This window comes from Chiloscyllium punctatum, chromosome 9 (assembly GCF_047496795.1).
Source record: "Chiloscyllium punctatum isolate Juve2018m chromosome 9, sChiPun1.3, whole genome shotgun sequence".
NCBI lineage: Eukaryota > Metazoa > Chordata > Chondrichthyes > Orectolobiformes > Hemiscylliidae > Chiloscyllium > Chiloscyllium punctatum.
The window spans coordinates 113,729,199-113,753,417 of record NC_092747.1 but is presented as its reverse complement, the minus strand read 5'-3'; the positions used below and the strand labels follow the sequence as shown (position 1 = coordinate 113,753,417).

General features: G+C 41.6%; 1 protein-coding gene across 3 annotated transcripts in view; it reads right to left on the bottom strand.

Moving 5' to 3' along the window:
* LOC140481625 (rho guanine nucleotide exchange factor 7-like) overlaps positions 1–24,219 on the bottom strand; it is a 141,276-nt gene that overhangs the window by 108,018 nt on the left and 9,039 nt on the right. For all 3 annotated transcript variants that reach the window (XM_072578112.1, XM_072578113.1, XM_072578114.1), the window contains exon 2: positions 17,627–17,710. In XM_072578112.1, the coding sequence (XP_072434213.1) occupies positions 17,627–17,710 (84 nt within the window). The remainder of the gene's footprint in view (positions 1–17,626; positions 17,711–24,219) is intronic.

Sequence of the window (24,219 nt, the reverse complement as noted above, 5' to 3'; positions counted from 1 at the left end):
CATTATTCCAAACGTAGCCTAACCAATGTCCGGTAGAGCCGTAACATGACCTCCCAACTCTTATACTCAATACACTGGCTAATAAAGGCAAGCATACCAAACACCCTCTCCACTATCCTGTCTGCCTGTGAGTTCTCCTTCAAGAAAATATGACCCTGCACTCTAAGGATCACTCCCTAGGAGCCTACCATTAGCAAAAAAGTCCTGCCCTGTTTTGCCTTAACATAATGCAACACCTCACATGTATCTAAATTAAATTCCACCTGCCACTCCTTGGCTCATATGATCAATGTCCCATTGTCCTCTGAGATCCCACCTTCTTCACTTGTCTACTGGACCACCAATTTTGCTGTCATCTGCAATCTTACTGACCATTACATCCTTTTAAACATCCAAATCATTTACAGATATGACAAAAAGCAAGGGACCCAGCAGCTGATAACACAGACCAGTACTTGATGCTGCAATATTTCATGCTGAGAAGCACAGAAGTTTATCTTCAATCACCTCTACACCTCTGATTTCCAAACTGCCTTAACGTTTTGGACCTGAACTAGGCCCATCATCTACAAGCAAATTATTGTTGACACTCTCACTGCATTTTATGTAAAGATCATATGATCGAGCACACCTCCTCCATTTCCTTGTGCAACAATGCAAGGGATTAATTCATAATTAGATATGCAAACATTGAAATCCAAAATAAGTATCAGCCAATAAATAAACTCTAGTTCCTTTGTAAAAGAATGGAAATACTGTAGAGGCCTGCTGAGCCTGGCTGCTTATTCTTCTCAATCTGGTCAATGGCAACTTCCTGGAACAGTGAAGGTAAAAAAAATTGCAAGCCAAGACCATTCAATTAGTGTAATAAGTGATTTTGTTACAATTCTCACCACTCTCTTTGCTAACTTGTTCCTGATGCTGACCTTTTGTTTTTCCATTTAATTGGGGTTCTGATGGTTAATTTTAGCAAGAAGCATAATTATTTATTCATTCATGGAACAAGGGCATACTGGCTAGGCAAGCATTTATTGTCCATCCATAAATGCCCAGAAGGCAGTTATAAGTCAGCCACATTGTAGTAGATTCTAGATTAGAGTGGTGCTGGAAAAGCACAGCAGGTCAGGTAACATCCGAGGAGCAGGAAAATCGACGTTTCGGGCAAAAGCCCTTCATCAGAAATCAAGTAGATCTGGAATCACGTGTAGGCCAAATCATGTGAGGACGGCAGTTTCCTTCCCTAAAGGTCATTAGTGAAGCACATGGGTTTTTAACAATTATTTGCAATGGATTCATGATCACCACTAAACCCTTCATACCAGATTTTCTTTTGCATTTAATTGAAATTCTATCATCTGCCATGGTGGGATTCAAACTCAGGTCCCCAGAACACTGCCTGGGTCTCTGGATTAACAGTCCAACGTTAATACCAGTAGGCCATCACCTTCCCAGTGGGGAAAGTATAGAAAGGAGCACTAGGAATGGAAGTTTGGAAATCCCGTATGAAAAGAAGCACTAGACCATCAAATCAATCTTTCTTGAATCGTGCCCATTTTATCTGATAGCTTGTTTTTGTTCCAAGAGTTCAATGTTGGAAGCCTAAAAATACACAGAAGATGATTTTTAAGCTAATTATTCATGTACCAGATCTTTGAACAAGCTAGTCAATTCACTGTAACGTCCAATCCTTGCCCATTGTCTGCAGCTTCTTCCTTTTCAAGTTTTCGTCAAAGTACCTTTAGGACATGATAATTGAATCTACTTCCTTTCAATCAGTATGCTGCTACCTATCCTTGCAATCTCCTCTGGCAATCGCCTGTTCAGTAGAATTCACTTGTTTCCCCTCTCAAGCTACAAAGTTTTAGGCAAGACTTTAAATCAGGTGGACATAAAAGGGCGGCCCAGTGGCTAGCACTGCTGCCTCACAGCACCAGAGACCCGGGTTTGATTCCAGCCTCAGGCGACTGTCTGTGTAGAGTTTGCACATTTTCCCCGTGTCTGCGTGGGTTTCCTCTGGGTGTTCAGGTTTCCTCCCACAATCCAAAGACGTGCAGGTTAGGTGAACTGTGAATGCTAAACTGCCCATAGTGTCTAGGGATGTGTAAATTAGGTGCATTAGTCAGGGGTAAATGCAGAGTAATAGGGTAGGGGAATGGGTCTGGGTGGGTTACTCTTTGGAGGGTCAGCGTGGACTTGTTGGGTCAAATGGCCTGTTTCCACACTGTAGGGATTCTATGATTCCAAAGTACCTCTGGAAGAAAGCTTGAAGACCTAGTTCAGAAATTGACTGAGCTACAGGAGACAGTACAGAGATACTAGGCAGTTACTTTAAATTGGCAGAATGTAACTAGTGGTGCCCTATACTTCCTGACTACTTAGATGATGGGAGAGAAAACCACAAGTTGCCATGACTCAAAGGCAGGTGGCCTATTGAGCACTGCAGAAATCAGCATTAACCAGCAAAGAGATATTGGAGATAAAGCAAAATTACCAAAACTGTAGCAAATGGATTCCAACATAGGCACGTGTGATATGACAGAACTAGTTCTTTCTAAATGGTAAAAAGCTAGAAACAATCATGATCCAAAGACAGTAAAATGCCAAGGATGCAAGCAGAAAATAACAAGACAGGTAACTGAAACGCTACAATATAAGGCACAAGAAGTCATGCTACAGCAGTACAAAGCTGTGATCAGACCACATCTTTGTGTGGCTGTGCACAGTTCTGAACACCACACCATATAGACCTTAGAGTGGGTGCACCACAGGTTTACCAAACTGACACCTCGACTCTGAGGGTTAAATCATGAGTAAAGATTATGCAAACCTTGCAATGTATACCAGGGGGTGATTTTATCATAGTTCTCAGCTATTAAAGGGAACAGACAGAATAGATAGAGAAAATCTATTTTTGCTGTTCAATGCAACTAGGGCTGGACAAACCAGTCAAAATGTTACAGCCAAATATTTCAGGTAGAAACTGAGGAAATACCTCTGCACACAATGGGGGAATAGAGATTTGATCGTGAGATAAAGAAGCAGGAGTAGGCCATTGTTGGTCCCTTGAGCTCCACCATTTAATTCGATGATATGATTGTGGTCTCAACTCTACTTCCCTGTTGGCCCCCTTAACACTTGACTCCCTTGTCTATCCAAAATCTACCTCAGGCTTGATGAGAACTGCCACAGATCTCTGGGGATGAGAACTCAAGCAGCCTACTCAAGGTCATAAGAAATAACAGCTAAAGGTGAAACACTCAGAAAAAGAACTCCTCTGCATCTGTCTTAAAAGGGAGACTCTTAATTTTTAAACCATCTCCCAGTTCCAGATTCCCCAAACGGGAAACTCGTTCTCAGCATCTCGCCTGTCAAACCTCCTCCCAATCTTATATATTACAAGTTCAGCTCATTTTTCTAAATTTGAACAATTATAGGCCCAAGCTGCTCAACCTTTCCTCCTAAGACAATCCCTTCATTACAAACCCAACGTAGGGAAACTTCCTTGAACTCTTTTCAGTGCTGGTATAGGTTTTCAAAAATGCACACAGTAATTCAAGTGTGCTAAGTCTCACTAATGCCCAGTATTTTAGAATTTTTTTCTGGAAATGGCAATTGATGCTGGATCCCTAATTAATCTTAAAGATAATATTGGTAGATCTTTGTTAACTGAAAATAAAAAGATATGGGACAAAGACAGATATATATCACTGGGTTGCACATCAACCAGGATGTTACTGAGCAGTATCACAGGCTCAAGGGGCTGTGCAGTCAACCCCTATTCCCAACTTCCCTTGTGCCACACTCAACTGATGAGGCTTGCAGATCTACTCTTAAAGAAACTGTCCTTACATCCAGCTGTTGCTTAAGAGAACTCCTGCCCCCAACTTGCTTCTCTAACTCATGTTGCTGTTTATGTTAAGCTCTAAATTAAATGGCGCTAAGTTAACTGGATCAGCTACTTACTTCCCTTGGTTGTCACCACACCCCACGAAGGATATACTGGCTGTCGCTAAAATGATAACGGGACTTAGAGGGTTCATTTTTAAAGACAGGTTGGATAGTTAATCTTGGATTCTCTATTCAGTAGGAGAGTAACAGCTTATCTAATAAGGTGTTTGTTTTTTTTAGATTTAGATTTCCTACAATGTGGAAACAGGCCCTTCGAAGAGTACTCCACCCAGACTCTTTTCCCTCTGACTAATGCACCTAATACTACAGACAATTTAGCATGGCAAATCCACCTGACCTGCACATCTTTAGACTGTGGGAGGAAACCAGAGCACCTGGAGGAAACCCACGCAGACACGGGGAGAATGTGCAAACTCCACACAGACAGTCACCCAAGGCTCGAAGCGAACTTGGGACCCTGGTGCTGTGAGGCAGCAGTGCTAACCACTGAGCCACCGTGCCGCCCACAATATTTGATATATTTAACAGGGTGGGGTTCCAAGTGTATTTCAGGAGGATTGATTTCCTCCGATGGGGGAATGGGGGGAATCCAGAACAAGGGGTATAACCTTAAAATTCAAGCCAGACCATTAAAGGATGCTGTCTGGAAACAATTCTTTATACAAAGGTATTTGAAATGGTGCACCTTTGTCTACAATATAGATTTTGTTTTTGTGTAAGGGTCCCAAGGGCTTTGTAGCAAAGCAAGTAAATGGGGTGGAGGTACATTTCAGCCACTATCTACTTAAATGGGGGAACAAGGCATAAGGAGCTGAATGGTCTCCTCCTGTTTCAAAAGTTGCCACATGTCTGTAATGCTACAATTTTGAATGAAAATACTAAGCTGATCATTTTGTCCATTCAAATAGAACTGTGCCTACCAAAGGGCAGAAGTAGGAGATGCTATTTGTTCCACATAACATTTCATTTACTTTTTCATGGTCTTTATTGCAACAGAGATTTACATCTGGATATTTAAATGTGGTAATCTTTTACAACAAATACCAACAGAAGAAAGGATTGTTGTTCCCATTCGCCTCATATCAATGGCAATTAGTCAGCTAATCTCTGAGCACATTGAATTTACAAATTTCCTTCCAGCTGAAGGCACCATTGTATACAGCACATTCACCACTGTGTAAATAACCCCAGGCCAGGAAAGATTAAATGGATTGAATGACTTATACACTACCTTTAAAGCCGAATGTTTCACCTGCACTTTATCAGACTGAAACAAAGCAGGAGTTATCAGAATAAGGGACTGTAAATGTGGTCAAAGAGGGAGCCATAGAGTCATAGAGATGTACAGCACGGAAACAGACCCTTCAGTCCAATCCGTCCATGCCGACCAGATATCCCAACCCAATCTAGTCCAACCTGCCAGCACCTGGCCCATATCCCTCCAAACCTTTCATATTCATATATCCAAATGCCTCTTAAATGTTGCAATTGTACCAGCCTCAACCACTTCCTCTGGCAGCTCATTCCATACATGCACCACCCTCTGCGTAAAAAAGTTGCCCCTTAGGTCTCTGTTATAAAACTTTCCCCTCTCACCCTAAACCTCTAGTTCTGGACTCCCTGACCCAGGGAAAAGACTTTACCTATTTATCCTATCCATGCCCCTCATAATTTTGTAAATGTCTATAAGGTCACCCCTCAACCTCCGACGCTTCAGGGAAAACAACCCCAACCTATTCAGCCTCTCCCTATAGCTCAGATCCTCCAACCCTGGCAACATCCTTGTAAATCTTGCTGAATCCTTTCAAGTTTCACAACATCTTTCTGGTAGGAAGATCAGAATTGCACGCAATATTCCAACAGTGGCCTAACCAATGTCCTGGACAGCCACAACATGACCTCACAACTCTTACACTCAATACTCTGACCAGTAAAGGAAAGCATACCAAACGCCTTCTTCACTATCCTGTCAACCTGCGACTCCACTTTCAAGGAGATATGAACCTGCACTCCAAGGTCTCTTTGTTCAGCAACACTCCCTAGGACTTTACCATTAAGTGTATAAGTCCTGCTAAGATTTGCTTTCCCAAAATGCAGCCAGCACCTCGCATTTATCTGAATTAAGCTCCATCTGCCACTCCTCAGCCCATTGGCCCATCTGGTCAAGATCCTGTTATAATCTGAGGTAACCCTCTTCGTTGTCCACTACACCTCCAATTTACTAACTGTAAACTTACGAACTGTACCTCTGATAGAGTCATAGAGTCATAGAGATGTACAGCATGGAAACAGACCCTTCGGTCCAACCCGTCCATGCTGACCAGATATCCCAACACAATCTAGTCCCACCTGCCAGCACCCGGCCCATATCCCTCCAAACTCTTCTTATTCATATACCCATCCAAATGCCTCTTAAATGTTGCAATTGTACCGTAGAAGGAAGTGGAAAGATTTAGGGGGAGAATTTCAAAACACAAGTTCAAGACATTCAGGAAGGTAAACAGGTTTCAGAGTTTTAAGGCTTGGTAGTACTGCAACCCTATTTGATTCCAAAAAGTTATACAGGAGCTTGGTTTATTTGTTGTGGTTCTGCTCGCCGAACTGGGAATTTGTGTTGCAGACGTTTCGTCCCCTGTCTAGGTGACATCCTCAGTGCTTGGGAGCCTCCTGTGAAGCGCTTCTGTGATCTTTCCTCCGGCATTTATAGTGATTTGTATCTGCCACTTCCGGTTGTCAGTTCCAGCTGTCCGCTGCAGTGGCCGATATATTGGGTGCAGGTCGATGTGCTTATTGATTGAATCCGTGGATGAATGCCATGCCCCTAGGAATTCCCTGGCTGTTCTCTGTTTGGCTTGTCCTATAATAGTAGTGTTGTCCGAGTCGAACTCATGTTGCTTGTCATCCGCGTGTGTGGCTACTAAGGATAGCTGGTCATGTCGTTTCGGGGCTAGTTGGTGTTCATGGATACGGATCATTAGCTGTCTTCCTGTTTGTCCTATGTAGTGTTTTGTGCAGTCCTTGCATGGGATTTTGTACACTACATTGGTTTTGCTCATGCTGGGTATTGGGTCCTTCGTCCTGGTGAGTTGTTGTCTGAGAGTGGCTGTTGGTTTGTGTGCTGTTATGAGTCCGAGTGGTCGCAGTAATCTGGCTGTCAGTTCGGAAATGCTCTTGATGTATGGTAGTGTGGCTAGTCTTTTGGGTTGCGGCATGTCCTCGTTCCATTGTCTTTCCCTTAGGCATCTGTTGATGAAATTGCTCGGGTATCCGTTTAGGGAACACCTAACGGAGAATTCACCACAAAGGTATACAGGAAAGCCACACACACAAACCAAGTCCTGAACTACGAAAGCAACCACCCCAACACACACAAAAGAAGTTGCATCAAGACACTATTCAAAAGAGCCACAACACACTGCAGTACACCAGAACTGCAAAAAGAGGAAGAACACCACCTATACAATGCATTCGCCAAAAACGGATACCAGCGCAATTTCATCAACAGATGCCTAAGGGAAAGACAACGGAACGAGGACATGCCGCAACCCAAAGGACTAGCCACACTACCATACATCAGGAGCATTTCTGAACTGATAACCAAACTACTGCGACCACTGGGACCCATAACAGCACACAAACCAACAGCCACTCTCAGACAACAACTCACCAGAACAAAGGACCTGATACCCAACGTGAGCAAAACCAATGGAGTGTACAAAATCCCATGCAAGGACTGCACAAAACACTACATGGGACAAACAGGAAGACAGCTAATGATCCGCATCCATGAACACCAACTAACCACAAAACGACACGACCAGGTATCCTTAGTAGCCACACACTCAGATGACAAGCAACATGAGTTCGACCTGGACAACACTACTATTATAGGACAAGCCAAACAGAGAACAGCCAGGGAATTCCTAGAGGTATGGCACTCATCCACAGATTCAATCAATAAGCACATCGACCTGGACCTAATATACCGACCACTGCAGCGGACAGCTGGAACTGACAACCGGAAGTGACAGATACAAATTACTATAAATGTCGGAGGAAACATCACCCAAGCGTTTCACAGGAGGCTCCCAAGCACTGAAGAAGTCACCTAGACAGGGGACGAAACGTCTGCAACACAAATTCCCAGCTCGGCGAACAGAACCACAACAACAAGCACCCGAGCTACAAATCTTCTCACAAACCTTGGTTTATTTCATCCAAAGGATGCCACCTCTCAGTATGATACTGGACTATCAACCTTGAATAAGTACACAGCTCTGTAGGAGGTGTTCTGAGGTTAAAATGAACTAGGTGAAAGTGAGGACTGCAAATGCTGGAGATTAGAGTCGAGAGTGTGGTGCTGGAAAAGCACAGCAGGTCAGGCAGCATCTGAGGAGCAGGAGAATTGACGTTTTGGGCAAAAGCCCTTCATCAGGAATAAGGCGTTCTGAATCCATTACTTTCTGATTTGGAGTAGGGTGCTACTAACTAAGCCAAATGTGAAAACACAGTTAATTTCTTGTGATTTGCTTCTTTTGTTCTGTTTGTGCTACAAGTTAATTAACTCATCAAAAAAAAAGCCCTTTAACACCCCATGAATGTAAACTGAAACAATAATTATGTGAAATGGATATGTATTACTGCCTTGTGTGTAGCAAACTGCAGCTTGATGCACCTATCGTACATTGCTTTGCAGATTATGGGTTCCTCAAACCCTGGTATGTTGCTTTAGTTCAACACCAGCAATGGCAGGCTCCAGAGATTTCAAAACTGCACTTTTAAGATATGGAGATCGGCACTAAGGCCTCCATTTATTCTTAAAAAACCTCAGCCAGCCTAGCAGCATCTGTGGAGGGAAGAACAGAGTTAATGCTTTGAGTGCAATGTGATCCTTCAGGATTGGTGAGAGATAGAAACATGATGGATATTTTGCTGTTTAAAAATGCATGTTAGGGAGAACAAAAGGGAAGGTCAGAGATAGATTGAAGGGCAGGACAATGTCATAGTACCTAAAGGAAAAGGATATAATGGTTACAAGTAAAGCAACAAAGTATTGGTCCAAAGAGATAGAAAGATAAAACTTTGTCTCTGTGTGAGTGCATGTGTGGGTAGATGTTATCAGTAGTCAGCATAGAATCATAGAATCCTGAGTGTGTGGAAGGAGGCCATTCAGCCCATTGAATCTACATCAACCCTCTGAAGAGTAACCCATAACCTATCTCTGTAACTCTGCACTTCCCATGGTTAACCCACCTAGCCTGCACATCCCCAGACACTATGAGCAATTTAATATGGTCAGCGTACCTAACCTGCACATCTTCAGACTGTGGGAGGAAATCGGTGCAGGAAGTAATGCTGTCCTGGATGGCCCTGGGACAGTAAGCATGGATTTTGTACTTGACAGGATACTTCACAGAGAGTCTCAAAAATAAACATTTGTTGGACAAAGACAACTAGTTACATAATGGAGAGATATGAAGGGCACTGAGAACAAGAAGCCACAAGTGCACTTAATGGAAAATTATTTAACCATCTGGTAGATAAATCTGCGAGCAGGCTTCACAGTCGCAACGTCGAAAACAACCTGGTATCAAATCACACGCCACTAAATCGATAACAACGACGAGCAAGGAGGAAGCAGTATGATCTGATCATCCACATTTATTCTAAATATTCCAGCATTGAATACTGTCAAATTCAAACAGGAGCAAACAGTTAAAATGTTCGCAACATTCTTAATCAATCCCACCCAGTGGTGAGTACACTGCGCTACAGTGATCTCGACATTTGCTTCCATTTAACTCTTTGTAAGTCTGTGAGCCTTCTGTATGATATGGAGGAGCTGGTGTTCCTCTGGGGAGGACAAAGTTAAAAATCACACAACACCAGGTTATAGTCCAACAGGTTTATTTGGAAGCACTAGCTTTCGGAGTGCTGCTCCATCATCAGCTACCTGATGAAAGCTAGTGCTTCCAAATAAACCTGTTGTTGTGATTTTTAACCTTTTCTTCTGTATACTGTCATTTTATCATATGTATCCCTGATACCCCAGAAAAACCAAAGTGTTTCTCAACAGCTCACACAAGCTGCAAAAATTAAACTAGTAAAAGCAGCAGTTGAAAACAGTAATCTTAAAAACCTGCACCACACAGACCGAGATTACCATGAAACAAGGGATTTGGTTTGTGGGGGGAGGGGGGGAAGGGAAAGTGAAAGCGACAGGGAGTATGGAGTTGAATGGAAAGATAAGCAGCAGGATAGCATGTGTGCAGGCGGATTTAAGCTTGAGGCAGACTAGGAATGCAGCAGAAAGGAAGGATAACTTAGAACATCTTATGACTTCCAATATCTCGAATGATAAGAAAGTTAGCATTAAGGCTTTATCTACCTGAATGCCCATAGCATTCGTAACAAAGTAGATGATCTCACGGCACAGATCATCGTGAATGATTATGATGTGGTAGGCATCACAGAGACGTGGTTGCAGGGGGTTCAAGACTGGCAATTAAACATCCAAGGATTTACAACTTATCGAAAAGACAGGGAGGGGGACAGAGGGGGCGGGGTTGCCTTGTTATTTAAGAACAAAATAAAATCTATGGCACTGAATGACATAGGGTCAGATGACTGTGGGTCTGTGGGTGGAATTGAGGAACCACAAAGGCAAAAAAATCATAATGGGAATTATGTACAGACCTCCTAACAGTGGTCAGGACCAGGGGTGCAACATGTACCGGGAAATAGAGAAGGCATGTCAGAAAGGCAAGGTCACGGTGATCATGGGGGACTTCAATATGCAGGTGGACTGGGGAAATAATATTGCCAGTGGATCCAAAGAAAGGGAATTCATGGAATGCTTACAGGATGGCTTTTTGAAACAGCTTGTCATGGAGCCCGCAAGGGAGCAGGCTATTCTGGACCTAGTGCTATGTAATGAACCAGACTTTATAAAAAATCTTAAAGTAAGGGAACACTTAGGAAGCAGCAATCATAATATGGTAGAGTTCAGTTTGCAGTTTGAAAGAGAGAAGGCAAAATTGGATGTAATGGTGTTACAGTTAAATAAAGATAATTATGAAGGCATGAGAGAGGAACTGACAAAAATCGACTGGAAGCAGAGCCTAGTGGGGAAGACAGTGGAGCAAAAATGGCAGGAGTTTGTGGGTATGATTGAGGACGCAGTACAGAGGTTCATCCCCAAGAAAAGAAAGATTATCTGGGGAGGGATTAGACAGACATGGCTGACAAAGGAAGTCAGGAAATGTATCAAAGAAAAAGAGAGGTCCTATAAAGTGGCCAAGAGCACTGGGAAATCAGAAGATTGGGAAGGCTACAAAAACAAACAGAGGATAACAAAGAGAGAAATAAGGAAGGAGAGGATCAAATATGAAGGTAGGCTAGCCAGTAATATTAGAAATGATAGTAAAAGTTTCTTTCAATACATAAGAAACAAAGGACAGGCAGAAGTAGACATTGGACCACTTCAAACTGATGCTGGAAGGCTAGTGATGGGAGATAAGGAAATAGCTGGAGAACTTAATAAGTACTTTGCGTCAGTCTTCACAGTGGAAGACATGAGTAATATACCAACAATTAAAGGGAGTCAAGGGGCTAAGTTGAGTATGGTTGCCATTACAAAAGAGAAAGTGCTAGAAAAGCTAAAAGGTCTTAAAATGGGCGACATCCTAGAGTTCTGAGGGAGGTGGCTGAGGAAATAGCGGAGGCGGTTGGTTGAGATCTTTCAAAAGTCACTGGAGTCAGGGAAAGTCCCGGATGATTGGAAGATCACTGTTGTAACCCCCTTGTTCAAGAAAGGATCAAGACAAAAGATGGAAAATTATAGGCTAATTAGCCTAACCTCGGTTATTGGTAAAATTCTAGAATCCATCGTTAAGGATGAGGTTTCTAAATTCTTGGAAGAGCAGGGTCGGATTAGAACAAGTCAACATGGATTTAGTAAGGGGAGGTCATGCCTGACAAACCTGTTAGAATTCTTTGAAGAGGTAACAAGTAGGTTAGACCAGGGAAACCCAGTGGATGTAGTCTATCTAGACTTCCAAAAGGCCTTTGATAAGGTGCCACACGGGAGGCTGCTGAGTAAGGTGAAGGCCCATGGTGTTCGAGGTGAGCTACTGGCATGGATTGAGGATTGGCTGTCTGACTGAAGGCAGAGAGTTGGGATAAAAGATTCTTTTTCGGAATGGCAGCCGGTGACAAGCGGTGTCCCACAGGGTTCAGTGTTGGGGCCGCAGCTGTTCACGTTATATATTAATGATCTAGATGAAAGGACTGGGGGAATTCTAGTGAAGTTTGCTGAAGATACGAAGTTAGGTGGACTGACGAAGTGAGGAGGCTGCAGAAGGATCTAGACAGTTTGGGAGAGTGGTCCAGGAAATGGCTGATGAAATTCAACGTGAGCAAATGTGAGGTCTTGCACTTTGGAAAAAAGAATACAGGCATGGACTACTTTCTAAACGGTGAGAAAATTCATAAAGCCAAAGTACAAAGGGATCTGGGAGTGCTAGTCGAGGATTCTCTAAAGGTAAACATGCAAGTTGAATCCGTGATTAAGAAAGCGAATGCAATGTTGTCATTTATTTCAAAAGGAGAAAGTGAGGACTGCAGATGCTGGAGATCAGAGCTGAAAATGTGTTGCTGGAAATACACCTGCTGTGCTTTTCTGGCAACACATGCTCAGCATTTATTTCAGGAGGGTTGGAATATAAAAGCAGCGATGTGCTACTGAGCCTTTATAAAGCTCTGGTTAGGCCCCATTTGGAGTACTGTGTCCAGTTTTGGGCCCCACACCTCAGGAAGGACATACTGGCACTGGAGCGTGTCCAGCGGAGATTCACACGGATGATCCCTGGAATGGCAGGTCTCACATATGAGGAACAGCTGAGGATCCTGGGATTGTATTCATTGGAGTTTAGAAGGTTAAGGGGAGATCTAATAGAAACTTACAAGATAATACATGGCTTGGAAAGGGTGGACGCTAGGAAATTGTTTCCGTTAGGCGAGGAGACTAGGATCCGTGGGCACAGCCTTAGAATTAGAGGGGGTCAATTCAGGACAGAAATGCGGAGACATTTCTTCAGCCAGAGAGTGGTGGGCCTGTGGAATTCATTGCCACGGAGCGCAGAGGAGGCCGGGACGCTAAATGTCTTCAAGGCAGAGATTGATAGATTCTTGATGTCACAAGGAATTAAGGGCTACAGGGAGAATGCAGGTAAGTGGAGTTGAAATGCCCATCAGCCATGATTGAATGGCGCAGTGGACTCAATGGGCCGAATGGCCTTACTTCCACTCCTACGTCTTATGGTCTTATGGTTTTCCAGAGTTTTGCTGTTGGTCAGTGACCAAACAACACCATGTGAATGAGAAAAAGAAAGAGGCCAAGGATAGATGTTTTGAGGACACACAGAAATACCAGTGTGAGAGAAGGAAGAGAAACCATTGCAGGGGATTTCTGGGCACTAAATGATACATATGAAAAAAATAGGAGAGTAGAGGTTTTGGAGGAAGATATTGTGGTTAACCTTATGAAGGATTGCAGATGGATCATTAAGAAGAATGAGGGGGGAAGATATTTTGGGACTCAAGCAAATCCATTTAAGCACCAGAGCTGCAGAGCCGCTCAGTGCATCCATAGTCTCTGCCAGAAGTCATTGCCATGCACTCAGACTCCCATGCAGCAGCAGTAAAAAGGAATGGGAATGTAGGTAGTAAGGATGCAAACCAGATTTTAGAGGTTCATACAGAGAGTTCTGGTAAAGACAGGTACAGGTTTGAGAAGAGACCGCTCATTCGAGAACTCTGGGTAGCACAGTGGCTCAATGGTTAGCAGTGCTGCCTCACAGAGCCAGGGACCCGGATTCAATTCCACCCTTTGGCAACTGTCTGTGTGGAGAGTCTGCACATATTCCATGCGTCTGCATGTGTTTCCGCCAGGTGCTCTGGTTTCCTCCCAGAGTCCAAGGATATGCTGGTTAGGGTGGACAGGCCATGCTAAATTGCCCATAGAGTCCAAGGATGTGCAGGCTATGTGATTTTGCAGAGGGCAGTGGAGGCCCAGTCTCTGGATTCATTTAAGAAAGAGTTGGATAGAGCTCTCAAGGATAGTGGAACCAAGGGTTATGGAGATAAGGCAGGAACAGGATACTGATTAAGGATGATCAGCCATGATCATATTGAATGGTGGTGCAGGCTCGAAGGGCAGAATGGCCTACTCCTGCACCTATTGTCTAATGTCTATTGATTAGACATAGGAAATACAGGGTTACAGAGATTGGGTGGGTGGGTGGGAATCTGGATAGGATGCTCCTTGAAGGGTCAGTGTGACTTGATAGGCTGAGTGGCCTGCTTCTACACTGTAGGGATTCTATGAATGACAGCTTGGAGATGGATGGTAGTTTGCAAGGATAGCCAAGTCAAAAGTGAGACGGTGTGTATGGGTGACTGCGGGGCAGGGTGTGCAATTTATCACAGACTTGAAAGGAGCTCACAGAATCACAAAATGCAATACAGGAGACCATTAAAGTAACCATACAGTGCAAGTTCATAACTAACATTAGAATCTGCAAATGAGATGTCCATCTCTCTGGGTAAAATTGTCAGGTGCTGAAATTGCCCAGTAGAATCCAAAGAAAGGGCTGCTAATAGAGTTCAACTTAAACAACCATCAGGTGAGGCTGAAATGACAGAGAAGATTTTTCTGCTGGTGGAGGAATTAAAACATAACAGCCAAAAATTAAACAGACACATTAGGGAATTTAAGAGAAACCTCCTTACGCAGAGACTACTGAGAATGTGGAACACTACCACATGAAGAAGTATAGCAAAGATGCATTTAAAGTGACACAGAGAAAAGTAATAAAAAATAAAGTTCAAGACTCATTATCTGAATGCCTAAAGCTGAACTCATGGCACAAATAGAAATAAAAATGGTTTAGATTTTAAATGCTGTATGTGATATCATTACAAGGTGACTGCATTTGGAATATTCCAGAATAGATAGCATTTCAAAAGCACAATCAGAATGGAAAGGGAGCAGGGGTGGCCCTAATAGTAAAGGATAATGTAAGAATACTGTCGTGATTGGAACAAGGTCAGCCAGAATACAAATTCCCTGACTAGGGCTGTTAATCTGATCCAATTAGGGACACCTGGCTAATAGAAATAAACAGGAGTGTGAGGGGATTTGCTCACTCTGGGACCAGCTCTGTGCTAGCTGGGTTACTATCATGTACAATGCATGCGTAAATAAAGTGTGACTTGGTGACAGGATACAGGCCTTCATGGAGTTATTTCAAACATTAGTAGGAAATGGCATTGGTTATTGAAGATCAAATAGTATAATCGGTACGGATGGAGATTAACATAAGCAAGAGTGGGAGGTATTTACATTTCACCAATCAGAAATCATATCATCAGACAGTCACTTAAGCGGGCAATAGAAGCGTGCAACAAATGCAATGTAATAATTGTGCTGATTTTAATTTTCATTTAGACTGCACTGCACCAATTAAATTGGCAAAAGTCGTATTGGAAGGTAAATTGGTAGAATGTTTGCAACAATGTCCTGGTGCAATATTTTCTGGAGCCAAATAGAGATCAAGCTACTTTAGATCTCCTATTAGATAATGAGGCAGAGTTAATTTATAATCTCATAGTAAAAGATCCACTGGGGATTAGCGATCATAATACAATTGAATTACGCATTAAGTTTGAAACTGATACACTGCATTATCAAGCAAGACTTCAATAAAGATAATTACATAATTACATGGGGAGGAGGGTAGAACTGAATCACATTGGTTTAGTGCACAGATGAAAAGGTATGATAGTAAAGAAACAGAAATAATTTGTGGAAAAGAACGTTCAACAAAAATATATTCCACTGACAAATAGAAACTCAGTAAGAAAGATCCATACTGTAGGGATTCTGTAATGGTTTGCCACCAGTGTTGGGAGTGATACTAGCAATGACATCCAAGTACTGTGAGAGAAACAGTACTTGGAACATTCAATTCCATTTTTTCCATTTTCCAAAGAATTTACTTGTTTCCTACTTTAGTTGCCCTTTGTGTAAACTTCACTGTCTGAATAGCCTAGTGTGAGAAACCATTTCTTCAACTTTCCACCTGAAATTTTCTCCCAACCAAACTGTTTCTGCCCAATCTTTAACCCATAGTAGCTCTGGTACAAATTACAACAGAGAGATGTCATCTATCCATGACATATTTTACAACGAATTGTATTTCGCCCGTATCTACAATCCACAGGCACCTTTCTCCTTGTTGTCAGCAGCTTTTTACTTTTCGTACTTCCAACAAATACAACAGTTTCTACATCAATGGATGAAGGCAGCAATATTTCCAAAATAAACTGGAAATGATTAACCAACGACAGTTCATAGCACAGCCCAACTAAGGCGGTAAACATTCAATAACTAACCAACCATTAGATATAATAAATGACAGATAACATGTTCATAACACCACATCTTCAAAATACACCACTCAAACAGATTTCAGCTACCTGTATTTCACACCAAAGCCATCTGGTTCTGCTCTAAAAAACTCTCTTTTACTCCAAAACAGTTAGAAGCCCCTCCTCAAATGCTCTTCTTTAGTTTACTATCTATTATAGCCCAATCACCAAGGGAAATCACGGTCTCTAAATAAAAGGTGCTACACAAATGTAAGGTGTTGGTTTAGAGTATATATATCCACTTAAATCACATAGCATATTGCAGTGATTGAACAAAAATGTTTTCCTTGAAGACAGCAGCACCATTTCAATAAAAAAAAGCGTGAATGCTGGAACTCCAAAACAAAAGCTGAAAATGCCGGAGAAACTCATCAGGTCTGGCAGCATTTGGAGAGAGAAATATAGTTAACATTTCAAGTCCTGAGATCCTGTCAGAACTTGCAACAGCTGGAAAAGTGTGGTATGTGGCATCTGCTAGAGGTGGCAGAAAGGGTGACTTGTGATCCTATGAATATGAAGATTGATGGGGTTGAAAAGTCGGGCACCCCACCCTTGGTGAGGGAAGAGAAGGCGTGAGGGCAGACATGTAGAAAAGGTGTTGGACATAGCTGAGAGCTCTGTCAACCATGACAGCAGGGAACACTTGATTGAGGACATTTCTGAGGCCCATTTGTAGAAGGTGACATCATTTCAACAATTTAAAGTCTGTGAAAGCGAGGTGATAGATTAAATGATTAGGAATGCTGAGATTCACTGACATTCACAAACAAAAGGACAGCATGAATCTCTCAGCTCCTGCTTCACACAACCAAGCATAATTGGAGTCCGAAAACAATCCATATATTCACCACTTCAGAAGAACAAACTACATTTATAAGACTCCTTGAAAACAGTTTAAAAAATTGCTTCACAATAACTTAGCAAAGTATGACTCTGAACCATTTAGGGAGATCTAAGCATGAAAAACACAATGAAATGGATAGTTTTTACACTTCGATGTAAAAGTTCCTTCCCACTCGCCTGGCTCTCTCTCCTCTCTGCACTCTATTCCTGCCTAAACCCACCCAACTTTTGCCATCTCTGTCCCCTCTCTATGTCCACCTGTTCCAGATTAGACCACAGTTAGTACTCTGTTGTCCCTTTTTAGTTGCCAATTAAATGTGGAGAGTAACCACATTGTTCCTTTAGCAGTCTGGCACACCTGGTGAACAATTGACATACTCACCTCCACCCGAAGTGCCCCACAACCTTTCAAAAACTCTTTGATGTTGCTCAGGCATTCTGCTTCTGATTTGGGGTCTTGGTGTATCTGTGGAATGAACACCAGGGTAGAATTAAAGCACAGAACATGAGCACCCAACACTAGCTTAATATCACTTAACAGCACAAAATGTAAATCTCTGACAAACCACACTCCACACCCAGCGGACACATGGTGCAAAGGAACAGGACGCGGGCAGCAAAGAATCCCATACCCAAAAAGAGATTGTAGAATACGGGCTTGTAAAGCCTCAATAATATAATGCTTCTTGTTTTTCAACTCATCATTGCTAATCTCAAGATTCTCTCTTCTTTTTGGGTTCTTCTATGAGTCACGGAAGCCCAGTGAAATCTTTGATTATTTGCCCCTTGACCAGGACTGTTTTTTTCCAAAGCCAATTGTTAGATTTCATGATTATGAATACAGTATCTACCATCTTAGATGCTTTGTATTGCAGAGTTACTTGCAGTAAACCTTTAATCTTGAAAACTGTTCCAGGTGGATATTGAAAATATCTCTGCAAGCTGTAACTATTGTTCCTTTACCAACGGTATATAATTTGACACTCATCTCATCAGGTTGAAAAGTAAGATGTCCTTTGATATAAACAGGTTCTGCCAAACACAAGTTGACTGGATCACCAATTTGCCCTGCATTGACTATCCTTTCCAACTCCAGTGGCTCTCCGACATGAATATCTTTGAATATGTAGCCACTTGAGTTTTGGCTGCCTTGTAACTGTGTCTTACTTTTCCACATCTTCCAGAAGTCAGCTGTAGCCTTTTCAGATATAGAATCATCTTTTAATAGCTGTCCAGTGCTTGTGCCTATGAGGTTTCTTGTCCCAGTGGGCTTATGCTGACTCTTAGTATCTGTTGTCTTCCTTACTCTTTGTGTTGATCTGTCAAGTGTATCCTTATGGTTATAATACCTCAATAGATTCTGTTGCACTCCAGTGATAACATCATCTTTCTCCTCTTAAAATATTTGTTATTCTTTCTGCTTCTAGCACAATCTGAGTAGGTTCTCCAACATCAAATCTTCTCTGGACTCTATTAAAGCTGACAGACCCATCAGGAATTCCAACTATAATTTTGCCACCTATTAGTACTGATTTCAAAATTCCATACTCTCAGCTGCCCACTAATCCAAAGATATCTTAATTCAGTTATTGATAAATTCAAATGAAGTCGATCTCTTCTGTTAAATCTTATCTTTTCAAGAACTTCATTTCTGCTAAGATTAAAGTCTAAAGCTGTGGAACTTCAACAAAAGTGGCAGTGTCTTCGTTTATGCCTTGGTGAGCTGTGATATGATTAATTTAGGTCCTTTCTAACACAATTATGCACCTAATTGTTCAGCTTGTGATTTACTCTCCAGCTTGATTGTTATTCCGTATCTTAAGAATGATTTTCTCCAAGATGTCCACTCCTGTGTTTTACTTGGCCCATCTCCAATATTAAAATCTGCCAGATAGCATTATTTTTCCTGCTTTTTTTTGTAGTTATTTATACTTTTTACTTAAAATGTTTTTTTTAATTCTGTAGTGTCACAATACTGTTTCTATTCCTGGCTTTAAAGTTCTTTAATTTTGCAGTATATAGATGCTGCTTTAATTAATTATCAAGTAAATTTGAATTCTTCGATATAGCAATACAGTTTTATTTTCCTTGCCTTAAAGGATTTTAAACTCTGAAATGTAGCTCATTCATATCTCTGCACTATTTACAGGAGATTTAGTGTAGTCTTGTGGTCAAAATGGAGCTTTCCTACATTCTTCAGCCAAAATCAAGGTGTGCTGATTTTTGGTGGGCAAAATGGATGATGTACCACCACCAAACAATGCCAGTGCTTTTCCAAAAATTTCCCAAATAAAGTCTCATACCTATAGTCTTATTAAATTATTTCCTCCTTGGTTTAAATTACGGATCTCCAACTTTTTTCACTACTTCAACAATGTACTTAGAATCTTCCATTAGATATTTGTCATTCAGACTTTTAAACTGTACATTTGCCATCCTAATTCTGGCCATGCCATGTTACTGCTGCTACAAACTCAGTTTCAATTAGTTCTGTATCCTCAATTTTCCCACAATGGCCAAGTCTTGTGATATTCGCTTGCCACAGCGACAATGCTCATTGAGAGCAGTAGGCACTCCTTTTCAAACTTATAGCAGCCTCAGCCCATTCTGTGCCATTAATTTAAAGTTTTCCTGTTTGGCCACAGATCTCTGATGCTTGTTCAATTCCTAGCTAAACCTCTAATCAGAACTGCTGCCACAGATTCTTACATCCTGAAGGAATATATCATCACCAGGTGCAACTAGCTTCCACCTCACATTCACTTTGCTTATCAAATCTGAAGTAAAAGGCTTTACCACTACACGCTGTTTTTCCCTTGTTGATCTATTGATGATTTTAATCTGTAAGCCAGCTGACCACCCAGCTGTTACATCAGCTGACTGGTTGTATGAGTAGAGTATTTAACACAGTAAATATCTAATACTGCTCCTAAGCACCTAGGAATTCTCTGCCATTGGGTGCACTGGAATTCTCAACATAGCTACCTTGTGCTATTAAGCATCAATGCCCACTATTATGACCATGTTATGTGTGCCATTATGCCAACCACCATTAACATTTGGTTTGGATCGTTTACAGTCACTATCTTTTACCAGTTCTCTGGGACTATTTGGTTTACAGTGGGAAACAAAAGCCTCAAGTAAGCCTTACTGAAAAGAGGCTCTTGTCCTAAACAAAATACAGTTCACTGTATAATACCAATCATGTTCAAATTATATTAGACGGGTCAATATTGCTCTTAAACTATTGGGAGATCTGTGGACAGGCTCCCTACCCTACAAGCTCCCAAGAAGTTCTGCCTTTTTTCCACCAAAGACCTCATGACATCATCCGATGGGGCGGAGCTTAACTCAAACTCCAATCATAACATTCAGTTCAAGTACTTTATACAAGAGTCACAGAAGTACAGCCTAAGAAGTGTCTTAAAGTAGAAAGGTCTAGGGAAGGAATTCCAGAGGTAGGGCCAAGTAACTAAAGGTACAGCTGCCAATGGTTGGTCATGAAAGCTGGGAGTGCGTAGAAGGCTAGAATTGTGCAATTGCAGAGATCCGACACTCATGGGGCATTCTGAAGAATACATCTTTCATCAAAACCCAAAATCAGATGCAGACTGACCTGCCATTTATTTACAGAATTTCCTGTTCAATTCTAACACTTCAGAGAATGGCTTATTATAATGTAACCCCCCTGTAGTTCAAGGAACTTTTACTCCATTAGTTAGGCAGTGATATTTTGAATGGATCATGCTTTTTCACTTTTTGACAGACTTTTGGCGGAAAGTCAAGAACCTGAGATTAAATAGTCAGCACTGAGCAACCAAAAAGCTGGCTGCACAACAATCAGAGGGGGGTAGTGGGAGCTGAGGCTTTCCTGGAACTTCACATCTGCCACGTAAGATTCTAGAAACAACATACTTATCTGAAGTGTCATTCAAGTAGGTACAAAAACTGTAAAAATCCTGGTTTTTAAAGCACCGTATACACCTATTTTCTGTCAAAATTCCTTCCCTTTAGAGATAGTGCACCTTTATACTGGAACAATAGGAGGCCACTCAGCCCCTCCAGCTTCTTGCACACTGTATTGTCCATTTAGTTTGTTTACTCTGAGGATTTACGTTTTTTTCACTTTGATTCTTACACAAATGAACTAACAATTGCAGCTGTAAAAATCAAGAAAACACAAAATATATCCTGAAAATATGCAAATGGAAACAAAGGAAATGTAAAAAGTTATTTTTAAAAATACGAAACAGAAAGACAGGTTAGCATGCAAAATGAATTCTGTTGCAAACTACTATGGAGAAAAATCCACAGATTATTTTTAAAATTTGAATTAGTAGGATGTTTAAAAGAAAACTAATATTAAAATGTATGAAGGTCAGAGGATCAGGAAGAGACTGGACAAGACCTTATTAGTTACATTACTGAGCTAGTAATTAAAAGGGCTTGGCCTATTGACCCAGGTCATTGGTCACCCAAACTACCCAACGTGGGTAATTTGAAATCAATGCAAAAATCTGAAAATAAAAAGCTGACATTCATAATGAAACTTGTGGACTGTCATAAAAAAGACTCACTAATGGCCAATTGAGAAGGAAAGCTGTCATCTTTACCCATTCTGACTTATACATGACTCAAGTCCCCCACGGCAATATGATTAACTGTTAACTGCCCTCTGATGCAGCCTACCAAAACACTCAGTTGTATCAAATTCAAAGTGGTCTCTTAGTAACTAGGGATGGGTAAATAATGCCAGCCTTACCAGAGACACCAGCAGGAAGTAAAATCCTCCACCTCGGGTAGAGGCAGGAGCACAGACTGTAAGCACATTGCGTAGCATGATGATCTCTGCACAGTCATATGCGTCAAAACTACAGCCCCATGAATAGAAAAGCTCAGTTCATCAGTAATCTTAACAACTTACACAGCGATTAGTCAGCAATGAACAGACAGGAATAGTTTAGGAGAAATGTTCTTCTGAGTCACAAACAGAAGGTAACAATGTGGTAAAACTGAGATATTCCAAATGATTTAAGGATTTGATGGGGTAAATCAAGACAAACCATTTGGTGTGGCGGTAGAGGAATGGATGTCAAAGAACAAACAAAGAACAATACAGCACAGGAACAGTCCCTTCGGCCTTCCAAACCTGCGCCAACGGATTTTGCTCTTCCATATTAAAACTGTCTTCACCTCCAGGATCCATACCCCTCTATTCCCTTCCTATTCATGTATTTGTCCAGGTGCTTCTCGAATGCTGCTATTGTGTCTGCTTCCACCACCTCCTCTGGCAGCATGTTCCAGACACACACTACCCTTTGTGTGAAAAACTTGCCTCGCATATCTCTTTTATACTTCTCCCTTCGCACCTTGAACCCGTGTCTCTTAGTAATTGACCCCTCCACCCCTTAAAAAAAGCCTCATGCTTTCCACTCTATCCATGCCAGTCATAATGTTATGAACTTCTGTTGGGTCACCCCTCAACCTCCTGCAGTCCAATGAAAACAAACTCAGTCTATCCAATGTTTCTTCATAGCTAAAATCCCCCATATCAGGCAACATCCTGGTAAACCTTTTCTGTACCCTCTCGAAAGCATCCACATCCTTCTGGCAGTGTGGTGACCAGAACTGTATGAAATATTCCAAGTGTATCCTAATTAAAATTATATAAAATTGCAGCATAACTTCTTTATCACTAGACTCAGTGCCCCTTCCAATGAAGACAAGCAGGCCATGAGCCTTTTATTTTTATATCTTATCTACCTGTGCTACCACCTTCAGTGATCTGTGGACCTGCACATTCAGATCTCTCTGCATATCAGTACTCCGAAAAGCACTGTATAATTTCCGCCTGTACTTGACCTTCCAAAATCTATCACCTCAAATTTGTCCGGATTGAACTCAATCTGCCATTTTTCTGCCCATGCCTCCAATTGATCTATATCCTGCTGTATCCTCTGACAATCCTCTTCACTACCCACAACTTCACAACCTTGTATCGTCAGCAAACTTACTAATTAGGCCAGCTACATTTTCCTCCATATCATTTATATAGATCACAAACAGCAGAGGTGCCAGCACTGATCCATGTGGAACACTACTAGTCACAGCTCTCCATTCCAAAAACCATCCTTCCACTGCTACACTTTTGTCTCCTATAACTAAGCCAGTTCTGTATCCATATTGCCAGCTCTCCACTTATAGCATCTGACTTCACCTTTTGTTCCAGTCTGCCATGAGGGATCTTGTCAAATTCTTGACTGAAGTCCACGTAGCCAACAACATTCTGAGAAGTGGGGCATAAACTTAAAATTTGAGACAGACCTTCAGGAGTCATGTCAGGAAGCATATCTGCAAATGAAGGTAAGTAGAAATCTGGCATTTCTCTCCTCCAAAATGCTGTTGAGGATAAAAATCCACAGAAAATTTCAAAACTGATGGGGACACAAATTTTTTATTAAACATCCAAGAACCACCAAGGCCGGTGGATGGGATTAAGATACTAAAGATGTCAAAGATATAGATGTGATTATCATTTGGGAATTTTGCTTTTTAATAGCAGATGCAGAGGGATTCTGTAATCAGCTCTGTGAAGATAACTTTTTGTAAAACAAGACGTCAGGAAATCATTTGGAACAGTAACCTAAGTACATAATTTCCAAGAAAGCATGTGGTTCAGTTAAGTGTCTCATAGGATACTGTGATGTTAATTGATTAAATGTTTATACTGTTGTCTTTCAGAAAGGCAGATAAAGCAGATTAGGTGCCACCAGTTTTATTTGACTTCAGTTCAGAATAATCACGACTTTAGTTCAGGAGAAAGTTTTCACCCAAGCAGGAAGGTACAGGTTGTGAAGTCTCTAAGATCTGAGAGTTTGTGTTGAAGTTTACAAGTTGTCCGAGCTGAAAGGAGGTTCAGGCCAGCAGAACTGGAAAGTAGTCATTAAATTATTTCAGCTGCAGCAAGAGAAGAGC